Source organism: Pollachius pollachius (assembly GCF_949987615.1).
Source record: "Pollachius pollachius genome assembly, chromosome: 12".
Lineage (NCBI taxonomy): Eukaryota > Metazoa > Chordata > Actinopteri > Gadiformes > Gadidae > Pollachius > Pollachius pollachius.
In genome coordinates, this window is record NC_136945.1 from 1,038,037 (window position 1) to 1,051,289 (window position 13,253).

General features: G+C 46.6%; 1 protein-coding gene across 5 annotated transcripts in view; it reads right to left on the bottom strand.

Moving 5' to 3' along the window:
* LOC307083919 (plasma membrane calcium-transporting ATPase 1-like) overlaps window positions 1–13,253 on the bottom strand; it is an 84,478-nt gene that overhangs the window by 10,965 nt on the left and 60,260 nt on the right. For all 5 annotated transcript variants that reach the window (XM_079747957.1, XM_079747953.1, XM_079747954.1 and 2 more), the window contains exons 14-20: window positions 13,071–13,158; window positions 12,398–12,504; window positions 11,878–12,069; window positions 11,013–11,226; window positions 8,229–8,440; window positions 7,370–7,477; window positions 4,756–4,938 (exon numbers count right to left, since the gene is read on the bottom strand). In XM_079747957.1, the coding sequence (XP_079604083.1) occupies window positions 4,756–4,938; window positions 7,370–7,477; window positions 8,229–8,440; window positions 11,013–11,226; window positions 11,878–12,069; window positions 12,398–12,504; window positions 13,071–13,158 (1,104 nt within the window). The remainder of the gene's footprint in view (window positions 1–4,755; window positions 4,939–7,369; window positions 7,478–8,228; window positions 8,441–11,012; window positions 11,227–11,877; window positions 12,070–12,397; window positions 12,505–13,070; window positions 13,159–13,253) is intronic.

The window sequence follows — 13,253 nt, forward strand, 5'->3', positions numbered from 1 at the left end:
GGAACTGCAACATAAGCTTACACACCAGTAGGCTATACACAGCACAAACATGCAAACGATTTGCCTAATTGAGATATTATGATGATGATGTGGATTGTGGATTTTTTTTTTTTTTCCATAGGGGCTGCATGAATGAACACTGTAGTAGTCTATGCCATGGGTTAAAATAATAATAGTAACAATAATAAACTCAAGAAAATATCCCAGTCTTCCAAAACAAAATCTTGTTTTAAGGTAAATGATAACGTTGGTTAAATTATTTGGAATAGAACAGCTGATACAGCGGTAATAAGTTGTACTTTTAAATCAATGCATCTGCAAACACCGTACAACAAACACATATTTTCTTGACACAGACATCGTGCACAAGCCCATAACTTTTAGGATTGATGAGTTTCATCATGAGATAACACATAGTTTTACCGCGATTGAGTGTTAAAAAGAATGAATGAATGAGGGCACACGTGTTTGTTTGTGTAAAAGGATGAATGAATGCAGGCGTGCGTGTGTGCATCTGTTTAAACACATGCAAACTAAACACGCAACGCATAATACGCATAATACACAGGACCGCATATCATATGTGTGTTAAGTTTTCTTTGCCGAAATTTACATGACGACTTAGTACTTCTGAAGTTGTAGAAGAAAACGCTATTCCATGTGTGAATTAGGCCATATCATTTGGCCATAAACTGAGCCATTTGAAGTTTGAAATTCATGTGGTCATGCATCTGTCTCATCGGAGACTGCAAACGCGCTGTCAAAATATCAACTCGTCAGTTTCAAATGCGCTCATAGCTCTTAATGGCACTCTCATTGGTTTATTGCACGTTATGCCCAAACCACACCTACGGGTAATTAGGCTACTTCAGGGCGATCCTTTTTAGATTTGCGTCTGGCGCAAGAGTGGTTTATCCGCCGGTATAATAGCAACATCGCCATAGAACCGCCCAAAAAGCTACTTGCGTTTGGCGCTTCTCACTTGCGTTTCAGACTGTTAAAATAGGGCCCTCTGTGTTTAGGCAGACATTAAAGAGGCAGTATCAGCCTATGCAAGGCTCTGGGCCCTATTTTAATGGTCTGAAACGCAAGTGAGAGGCACCAAGCGAAAGTAGCTTTGTGGGCAGTTCTATAGCGATGTCGCTATTTTACAGGCGGTAAAAAATGACTCTTGCGCCCGGCGCAAATCTAAAAAGGATCGCCCTGAAGTAGCCTAATTACCCGTAGGTGTGGTTTGGGCGTAACGTGCAATAAACCAATGAGAGTGCCAGCTCCCATCCCCTTTAAGAGCCATGAGCGCATTTGAATCGGACGAGTTGATATTTTGACAGCGCGTCTGCAGTCTCCAAAGAGACAGATGCACATGAATTTCAAACTTCAAATGGCTCAGTTTATGGCCAAATAATACGGCCTAATTCACACATGGAATAAGGTTTTCTTCCACAACTTCAGAAATACTGAGTCCTCAAATAAATTTCGGCAAAGAAAACTAAACACACGTATGATATGTGGTAACTGTGGTTCTGTTTAATGATATACACAATACATTATAAACATAGTTTCTTATCAGTATTGTATGCATTATCGTTGTCGACTTGTGTTCCTAATATGCATGTGTCCCCCCGTTAATATACATTGCCATGGACTGTATTATGCGTTACATGTTTAGTTTGCGTGTGTTTAAACAGATGGCCACACGCCAGCCCGCATTCATTCATTCTTTTTAACACTCACTCGCTGTAAAACAATGTTTTCTCATGATAAAATACTCATCAATCCTAAAAGTTACGGGCATGTACACGATGTCTGTGTCAAGAAAATATGTGTTTGCTGTACGGTGTTTGCAGATACATTGATTTAAAAGTACAACTTATTACCGCTGTATCAGCTGTTCTTTCCCAAATAATTTACCAAGAATGTGTGGCTAGGTAGATGAGAGAAGCAAAGTGTATGAGCGAGGTGCACAAGCAACATTATGCATGCGCCCTTAAAATAGCATCTGAACAACGCGCCACTGACTTTAAACCAGGTATTTCCTGGTTTGTGGTGCAAGTGGTTTCTGAAACTGCAAAAAGCACCAGGGAACGTTTGCGCCAGAACACGCCTCCTCCTTTCGCCGAACCGCCCCTTGGGACACAAGATCATTCACTAATTTACCGACGCTTGGCGCAGGAGGGAAAATAACGCTCTGCACCAGTTGCAAACTAGCAACGACACATGCGCCAGTGATTAAGTAAATTTATAACATATGAGAGGCTCTGTGTTTAGAGAGAGATGGGGACAATAAAGGGCGAGTATCAGCCTATGAGAGGCTATGTTTTTAGCGAGAGAGGGCGATATTAAAGGTCCCATGGCATGCTACTTTATGGGTGTTTTAATATAGGTATTAGTGTGCTCCTAACACAGAATTTAAAGACGTTCCCGAAATTCAGCCGTGGTGCAGAATTACAGCCAATACGAGCCAATTGCACATTGAGCTTTCCCCAAACTCACCGTTTTGGTGTCTGTAGCTTTAATGCAAATGAGGAGGAGAGAGGCGGGTCAAGGAGGAGGGTGGGGGTGTGGCCCTGAGCAGCTTGGGGCCACGGTACCATGCACTCTGTTTACAGTGGATGTATCGCAATGGCGAGGCGCACACAGTCTTAGGCCTTGTTAAAATATCCTAGAACACTCTGGGTGCTCTGGCGGGAGTCCTGGAGCCTTATCTAAATAATATCATATTATACATAGATATATATATCATATAATATACATTATCACGGCCAAAAGCTGTGTGTGCCTCCAGAGGATATTATGAATCTCAAACGACTGCGTCGTGTTCTCTGACGTCTCTGGTTCTTCATCTTCCACATCAATCTGAAGTAGACTGAACCGCTACATGGAGGAGAAAGGGATTGTCTCCCGCCGGAGCCCCGCTGCCCGCTGCCGAGGCACCACCGCCTGGGAAGCGGGCAGCGTGCCTCGCGGTGGTGGTGCCTTGTGGCGGTGGGCAGAGGGGTCCGGCGGGAGACAATCGCGGGCAACAACCCCTTTCTCCTCCTTGTCGCGGTTCATGTACTTCAGGGAGTCAAAGCCAAAGTTCCTTTCCCCCAATTCCTTCTCCACCATGGCTGAGATAACCCCCACTACGAGTCTCGTTGTGGAAATGCCAGAGACGTCAAAGAACCTGACGTGTTATGCGCCATAATACCAACAGCAGAACAGTTATCTTAACAAAGAAGTGTACAACAGTCGTAGCTAATTATCTCATTGGCGGGCCAAATTCTCGGGGCGGGCAAAGCAGAGAAGGGGAGGTAACATTTCCCCTTATGATGACATACGGGGAAAATTCCAAATCGTCATACTCATATTAATGTTAGAAAACCTCATAAAGTGAGATTTCTTCATGGGACCTTTAAAGATTAAAGTCCAAATTTATGTTAAGTTCAAAATAGTGCTAATTGCAAGATGATTTATTGGTTGAATATATAAATGTTCATGCCATGGGATCTATATATATATATATATATATATATATATATATATATATATATATATATATATAGATCTATATGGATATATATATATATATATATATGTTTTTTAGCGGGAGAGGGGGACAACTGGTGCATGTTGGAGGGCATGTTCTTCATTAAAATACATTTATCTGGCAGATATGCAAATCACTTTCGAGTAAGTGAAAGTTTTGACTTTAAGTGCTACTTGTGTCATTTATTTTTCTTTAGTGTAAGATCAGCCAGGCATGCGATGGCACAATTAGAAAAGTCACAGCAATTACACACCAGAATTAGAATAGATTGGGAGCGAGGCGCGGGTAGAAAGATAAAAAGCTAATTAACTTGCATCCTTTTGTTGGCTTCCGTAGCCCCCCTCAGCCCGTCCCCCCCCCCCCTCCATTGGCTCTCTTCAAAATAGTCTCTCTTTGCGTCTCAGTGAAATACAAACTGCTGTCCTTTTACACCACCAAACCGGCAGTTCAGAGAAGACTAGTTCCAATGCACAGACCAGAACCGCCCAGGGCCTACCTGAACCTACCAGAACCAATCAGGGCCTACCAGCTCTACTAGAGATTACCAGAGCGTACCAGAGCCTACCAGAGTCGACCAGAGCCTACTAGAACCACCGACCATCACATAAAGCCGATGGGGGATGAATGTGGTTGGTTGCATGTGGGTTGGTGGGTGTGGTTGCTGCGTTTGTATGGGTGTGGGACCAGTAGATTCAGATCCTGGAGGCTGTTCTTCTCTGCACACGGCCCCTGAAAGACGTGTACAGAGAGGAGCCTTACTGCTGCCTATGGAGTGATGCTACCAAGGAACCCACAAAGAAACGGCCAATGTTTAACAAAGATATACTTCACATGGGAATTGGATTTGGGTTCCTCCTTGACTATGCCACTATGTAGAACATCTTGGTTTCCAATTCTACAGTTTAGCAACAACAACCTGTGGTCGTAAAGTCAACTGAAAATGGGCTTTAAAAATCATTTGGGAAAATATTGGTTTGTTAACTAGGAACTTCTTACACGCCATTGAGATTCTGTCCCCATGTCTGTATTGGGGCGTACTGCAGTGATAAACCACCACTGCATCATAGTAGATTCAGCTCATTGATATCATTGAGACCAACCACTGGAATCAGACCGATCCTGGCTGATCGTAATGAGGATCTGCAAACACAATATCGATCTTTCAGGGAAGATCAGATGAAGGGCCCCAAGGGGAGGCCCAAGGGCCCGCAGGCGGTGCTGTGTACCTGGGTCTGGATGCGGTTGAGGCCCCTGAACCAGAGGATCTGGCCCCTGCGGAGCTCCATCTCTGCGTGGTCGATCTCGTCGGTGCCTTCGTTCAGGCCCTCCTGCTGAATCTGCTCCTTGGTGCTGCTGTGGCCCGCCTCCATCAGGAACTTCAGGCGGTGTGTAGGGACGGCGGTGATCAGCTGGGAAGACACACGCACATACACACACACGTTTAGTACAAGCCCTGGGTGGTGTAAGACGACGTTATTGTTTAGGACCTAATGATGGTCAAAGATGGCCCGGGAGCCGACTTTATCTGCTGAGGCGCATGTGTCCATGCCATCCGCCCTCCGCTCTTAGCACGCTGACATGGTCATAAGTTTATACATGACCAGGATTCTGCTGCTGGATCTGCTGACCCCTGACCCCACACATATCTATTAGCAATCCGATAGATGCTAATGGGAATGCTAATTAGTCGGTGTGTTGATGACTGCTAGGTCATTAGCTCGGCGCGGTAATCATTGAAAAGTCACTGGTGTACACTAACAGTCAGTTTGTTAACAAGCTGCCATTTCCACTTGAATATTTGCACACTGCACATTTGCATTTTCAGCCTGGGTTAGAAGGCAGCACCTCAAGAAATGTAATAACACACTAAGGGCCCTAATTTAACGGTCTGAAACGCAAGTGAGAAGCGCGAAACGGCAGTAGCTTTGTGGGCGGATCTCTGGCGCTGTTGCTATTATACCGGCGGATGAATAACTCTTGCTACACACGCAAATCAAAAATGGGTTGATCTGAATACCCGTAGGTGTGTTTTGGGTGTAACGTGCAATAAACCAGTGAGAGAGCCATCTCCCATCCCCTTTAAGAGTCATGAGCACATTTGAACCTGACGAGTTGATATTTTGACAGCGCGTTTTCAATCTCCGGTGAGACAGATGCATGACCACATGAATTTCAAACTTCAAATGACTCAGTTTATGGCCAAATAATATGGCCTAATTCACACATGGTATAGCGTTTTCTTTTACAACTTCAGAAAGACTGAGTCGTCTTGAACATTTCTGTTGGTCTATAATATGCATGTGTCCCCCCGTTAATATACATTACCATGGACTGTATTATGCGTTATGTGTTTAGTTTGTGTGTGTTTAAACAGATTGGGGCACACACGCGCCAAGCATCACCTGCATTCATGTAGGTGCAAACAATGTTTTCTCACGATCAAATACTCATCAATCCTAAAGGTTATGGGCTTGTACACGATGTATGTTTTCAAGAAAATATGTGTTTGCTGTACGGTGTTTGCAGATGCATTGTTTTACCGACAACTTCTTACCGCTGTATCAGCTGTTCTTTCCCAAATAATTTAACCAATGTTATATTACTCTAAGGCTGGGATTTAGCCTACTTTGCTCAAGTTTATTATTGTTATTATTTTAACGCATGGCACAGCCTACTACAGTGTTCATTCATGCAGCCCCTATAGATATATAGTCAAGCGCAACTGCTTTATCGATCTGTAAGATAGCACCATGTATCATTTGCGCCGGAACACGCCTCTGCTTTTCGCCGACACGCCTCTCAGGGCGCAAGTTTAGTGGCGCGAGTTGACAGCGGGGGAAATTTAGCTTTGCGCCGGGTGCAAACTAGGAACGATACATGCATCGTGTAGAAAGTAAATTGCGCTGGGTGCATGATAGGGCCCTAAGGAAAACTAAGGGTGACTGAAAGTTAACACAGATACACACACACACACGTTAACACGCACTAAGGAGTACTTATGGTGAGAGTTTAAACACACTACTTAACACGCACTAAGGGGAAAGAAGGGTGACAGAAAGTTAACACACACACTTAGGTTGATGGAGTGTTAAAACACAATAGTTAACACACACTATGAGGAACTAAGAGTGATAGTTTGTTTAAATGGCAACGTTTCCTAGGGTGTTTTAACACCATGACACACACACATTTAGGAGTGAGCAATAAGTAGTCAGTAAAACAGACTGATGTAGTATTATGTACTACATTGATCTTTAGTATTATGTTATGTATGTATAGATGACCATGTGTAGGTGATTGAGGACCAGTCGATGGCCTGCTATAGTCTCAGACCATTGAGTAAAAACCACATGAGATGAGGAATCTTCCTCTTTCTTTCGGTCGCTCATCACACAACATTCAGCTCCTTGCTGAAGAATTCAGTTCAGCCTTGAACAAATTCCGAAGCCTGCGCTGAACAAAGCACTGAAACAAAGATACCCGTCACCTGCCTCAGATCGTTTCCATCTCATATTCATATCCCACGCAGTATCTGGCCTCCGCGTGAACCTAAAGCTCTTATAGAACATCATATACCATCCATTTTTGGTCCTACATCAAGCAGGTTTTGCTGTGGCTTTAAAGCTATCTTTCCTCTATGGGCATGTTGGCTTATCATCACAATGGGACTGGAATGTGGAGTTCTTTGTTCCTGAGGGTTTTGTAAGTAGGAGTTGCCCCACTTTCACAGACAGAGTTCATTACCATGGTGATGAGGATTACACAGTTCTGTTCTGCTGTGTGTGAGAATCAAAAGTGGCGTTTCCCCACAATGTGTTGTCAACACAGGAACTCTCTTACCTGTCCCCACAGGAGCTCTCCCACGCCGATGAACACGCACCACAGCCACTGGTCGATGGTGAGGGCCGTGCAGGAGAAGGGCTTCCCTCCAAACTGAACAATGATGATCTACAGAACACACAGGAAAGGGGCGTTAGACTCCTGTTCTCCAGCCCGTGGCGGTCTCTCCTCATCCGGAGCAGCCTCTGCTGGGACCTGGCCATGAGGAGCAGCCCCTGCTGGGACCTGGCCATGAGGAGCAGCCCCTGCTGGGACCTGGCCATGAGGAGCAGCCCCTGCTGGGACCTGGCCATGAGGAGCAGCCCCTGCTGGGACCTGGCCATGAGGAGCAGCCCCTGCTGGGACCTGGCCATGAGGAGCAGCCCCTGCTGGGACCTGGCCATGAGGAGCAGCCCCTGCTGGGACCTGGCCATGAGGAGCAGCCCCTGCTGGGACCTGGCCATGAGGAGCAGCCCCTGCTGGGACCTGGCCATGAGGAGCAGCCCCTGCTGGGACCTGGCCATGAGGAGCAGCCCCTGCTGGGACCTGGCCATGAGGAGCAGCCCCTGCTGGGACCTGGCCATGAGGAGCAGCCCCTGCTGGGACCTGGCCATGAGGAGCAGCCCCTGCTGGGACCTGGCCATGAGGAGCAGCCCCTGCTGGGACCTGGCCATGAGGAGCAGCCCCTGCTGGGACCTGGCCATGAGGAGCAGCCCCTGCTGGGACCTGGCCATGAGGAGCAGCCCCTGCTGGGACCTGGCCATGAGGAGCAGCCCCTGCTGGGACCTGGCCATGAGGAGCAGCCCCTGCTGGGACCTGGCCATGAGGAGCAGCCCCTGCTGGGACCTGGCCATGAGGAGCAGCCGGTGTGAGGACTTGCCTGCAGGACGAAGGTTCCCAGGACCACACTGCAGAAGATGGGGTTGCGGTAGATGCCCTCGAAGACGTTCCTCTCCCCGTGGATCTTGCGGGCGTTGATCTCGTTGAACAGCTGCATCATGACGAAGACGTTGAAGACGATGGTGTAGTGTTCGGACGGGGGCGAGTGCAGCGGGGCGTTGCGACCGCTGTCGATGTCAAAGATCCTCTCGCCTACAAGAGAGAGAACAAGATACAGAGAGAGAACAAGATACAGAGAGAGAACAAGATACAGAGAGAGAACAAGATACAGAGAGAGAACAAGATACAGAGAGAGAACAAGATACAGAGAGAGAACAAGATACAGAGAGAGAACAAGATACAGAGAGAGAACAAGATACAGAGAGAGAACAAGATACAGAGAGAGAACAAGATACAGGCAGAGAGAACAAGATACGGACAGAGAGAACAAGATACAGACAGAGAACAAGATACAGAGAGAGAACAAGATACAGAGAGAGAGAGGTACATACAGACAGAGAACAAGATACACAGAGAGAGAGAGGAACATACAGACAGAACAAGATACAGAGAGAGAACAAGATACAGACAGAGAACAAGATACAGAGAGAGAACAAGATACAGAGAGAGAACAAGATACAGAGAGAGAACAAGATACAGAGAGAGAACCTTATACAGAGAGAGAACAAGATACAGAGAGAGAACAAGATACAGAGAGAGAACAAGATACAGAGAGAGAACAAGATACAGACAGAGAACAAGATACAGACAGAGAACAAGATACAGAGAGAGAACAAGATATCTCTCATCTAACAACCTGCTTGACCCTCACCAGTCAGGCTTCAAAAAAGGACACTCCACTAAGACGGCTCTCCTCGCGGTGACTGAGTCCCTCCGTGCGGCCAGAGCCTCATCCCTCTCATTGGTTCTCATTCTCCTTGACTTGTCTGCAGCATTTGACACTGTGAACCACCAGATCCTCCCCGCCACTCTCGCCGAACTTGGCATAGCTGAATCTGCCCTTTCCTGGTTCACATCCTACCTGATGAATCGCACTTATCAGGTAACATGGAATGGCTCCTTGTCCAAACCTTGCACGCTTGATACAGGTGTCCCTCAAGGCTCTGTACTGGGGCCTCTTCTGTTCTCCCTCTACACCAGATCTCTGGGCTCTGTAATTACATCCCACGGCTTTTCTTATCACTCTTATGCTGACGACACTCAGCTATTTCTCTCCTTTCCCTCATCTGACAAAGCCCTGATTGCAACACGCATATCTGAATGTCTGGCAGAAGTCAGCACCTGGACAACTGCCCATCACCTGAGGCTTAACCTCAACAAGACTGAGCTCCTCCTAATACCAGGGAAAGATTGCCCACACATGGACTTACTGGTCACTGTTGAGAAAATCACTGTATCTCCTTCTCCAACTGCCAAAAACCTTGGTGAAGTGTTGGACAATCAGTTATGCTGCACCGCAAACATCACTGCGGTGGCCCGATCCTGCAGATTTGCACTTTACAACATCCGCAGGATCCGGCCCTTCCTCACAAGGGAAGCAGCTCAGCTTTTAGCCCAATCACTGGTCATCTCCCGCCTCGACTACTGCAACTCGCTCCTGGCTGGACTCCCTGCCTCTGCGATTAAACCCTTGCAGCGCATCCAGAATGCGGCAGCGCGCCTCGTGTTCAACCTACCAAAGTTCTCACATGTAACCCCCCTCTTCCGAGACCTCCACTGGCTCCCTGTAATAGCTTGCATCAGATTCAAGATGATGGTACTGGCATACAAGGCAGTCGATGGAACTGCCCCTGCCTACCTCCAAGCATTAGTAAAGCCACACACCCCAGCTCGATCCCTCCGCTCAACTACCTCAGCTGGACGTCTGGTACCGCCATCGCTAAGAGCAAGCAAAGGTCGATCAGCGATGTCAGGATCGCAGAGTCGCTCACCAGCTTCCGCAAAAGACTCAAAACTCACCTGTTCAGAGTTCACCTCGACTCTGCATAGAAACCAATGCACAGCCACTATTGAATGTTGTACGTCCTGGCACTTGTACATTGCACTTATTCAAGGTACTTAATTGTGTAGCATCTACAGTAGCTGCTATCATTGCTTTACACGGGGAATGGGTTAGCCTAGCGATTGTAATACTTGCACTTGGTTCTATGAACGTCTTCACTGTACCGACAGCGATATATTGTTTCACTTCTTATGACAAATGTACTTATTGTAACAAATGCACTTATTGTAAGTCGCTTTGGATAAAAGGGTCTGCTAAATGCCCTGAATGTAAATGTAAATGTAAGATATAGACAGAGAGAGGAACATACAGAAAGAGAGAGGGCTTGCAAGGGAGACAGAGAGAGACATAGAGAGAGAGAGAGAGACATAGAGACATAGAGAGAGAGACATAGAGAGAGAGACAGAGAGACATAGAGAGAGAGAAAGAGAGATAGAGAGAGAGAGAGAGAGACAGAGACAGAGAGAGACATAGAGAGACAGAGACAGAGAGAAAGAGACAGAGAGAGAGAGACAGAGACAGGGAGACACAGAGAGAGAGAGAGAGAGAGAGAGAGAGAGAGAGAGAGAGAGAGAGAGAGACAGAGAGACAGAGAGAGACAGAGAGAGACAGAGACAGAGAGAGAGAGACAGAGAGAGAGAGACAGAGAGAGAGAGACAGAGACAGAGAGACACAGAGAGAGAGAGAGAGAGACATAGAGAGAGAGAGAGAGAAAGAGAGAGAGAGAGACAGAGAGAGAGACAGAGAGAGAGAGAGACTCACCAGCGAAGAGGAGGGTGAAGATGATGACGAGCTGGTAGATGGCGTGTCCCAGGATGTTCTTCATCATGGTGCGAGAGATGAGGGGCTTGTTGCGGCCATACGGCCGGCGCAGCAGCAGAGACTCGGTAGGGGGCTCGGTGGCCAGGGCCAGGGAGGCCAGGGTGTCCATGATCAGGTTGACCCACAGCATCTGCACCGCCTTGAGGGGAGAGTCCTGAAGAGGGGGGCAGGGCGGTTATTTCTGTTCCAAGGATCTCCATTAACCGTTACCTTGACGACCGGGTCGTCCTCCTGCGGTCTGAGATTTCGTGGCCCCGCAGAGTAGGGGCCGAGGGGGAACTCCTAATGCGGGGTCACGTTTAAACACACACCTCTGGGTGGATGCATTAAGAGTCTCCTGTTCATTACCACAGTATAGCAGCACTCTATGGAGATACAGTCATCTTTTAACCTTCCTGAACAGGGACATTTTTACCACCAGTGTTTTCAGATGACTGAAGGTCAGTGAATCCAAATGCATTTGAATTCATCACCAACTTGTGTATCTAGAGTATGGGCTAGAATAGTTTTCATTGCACACGGTTGGAGCAGCGTCTTTTGCACAGTGTTACAACTAGGGGGTTGGGCTTGAAAAACAACATTGAGGGCTATGCCTCTTATGCGCTACAGAGATCTATATATACGCATACATATTTATACAAACAGACACACACACACAAAAATGGCAATTTAAAGATTAAACAATCTGTATTTTTTGCAGATAATTCTATTCTATCCATTTATTTATACCCAACATAATGTGATGTCAGGACAGCAGCTAACACAGCTGTAGCTTGCTTCCCATATGTAGGGTCTGGCTGCTCACCTGGGTGATGCACGCCCCGGTGAAGGCCACGATCACCGCCACCACGTTGACCGTCAGCTGGAACTGCAGGAACTTGGAGATGCTGTCGTAGACGTTCCTCCCCCACATCACCGCCTTCACGATGCTGCTGAAGTTGTCGTCGGTGAGGATGATATCGGAGGCCTCCTTGGCCACGTCAGTGCCGGCGATACCCTGAGGGACACAGAGGAACATACAGAGGATCAAGACACTGCAGAGGCAGACAGCAGGGCTTTGGTCTGCAACAATCAAGAGCTGCAGAAGACCTTGGAACAGAAAAGGAACTTGTGGTTCCAGGCCATGATACCCTGCCCCATTGGTTGAAATGTTTTGCCATTCTGATTGGCTCGTTGTGGAATATTGATATGGCATTATGAGGTCTAACGAAATAGACATTTATGATGATTATCAGGCTACAAATGTCCTTCAAAATCCTAAGCATATTTTTTTAAATGGGACCGAAAGGAGGTGCCCCACCGATGCTTTACATAGCCACATGTACCATAGCGAATCCAACGTCGGCTTTCTTGAGGGCGGGCCCGTCGTTGGTGCCATCCCCGGTCACCGCCACCACCTGCCTAGTCTCTCCCACGGTGCTGTCGATGATGCCTGCACCGCACAGAGAACAGCCCCATGAACCACATGAACCTGACAGCGACGTCAATAGACCATTGTTTATAGCATTGTATTGTTTAGCATTGTATATGGTAAACAATACAATAGAATTGTTTACACTAAATAAATATCTTGAATCTAAACCATCCGGAATGTATCTGAATCTTTAAACATGTTTGAGTTCAATAGAAAGATCTGAGGGCCTGCGAATGATGGCTTACACATTTTGGGCAAGGTGTTCAATAATCTTGCCCAATAAACAAATGTAATAATTTGTTTATTAAACCGATTTTAGTTGTATAGGTCTTAAAGAAATGATCATATTTGAACTGAAAGACTCTGACACTGTCTTCATTAAAGAATATTACTTCAATCACTATATCACTTATCACAATAACTGCAAATATCCACAGCAAATATAATGATATGCGAGAAGTTTCACTAATGGCTGATAAGAGCGTTCTCAGATGGTTAGTGAATTGTACGTCCTCTCTGAACATAACCCAGCTCTGTTTCAGAGGGGAACAGTGGAATGATGCTGTTGTGGAGCATTGGCCAACCTTTAACGAGGGTGTGTTTGTCGGTGGGTGAAGACCGGGCCAGGACACGCAGGTTGGGCCAGACCTTGTCCAGACGTTCTTGTTCAACCTTGTGTCCAGAAGAGTGAAGTGTTACATTTCACTTTGAATCAATTCAATATCTCGACAACACATTCACAATAGTAAGTATATCATTTTCTAGTA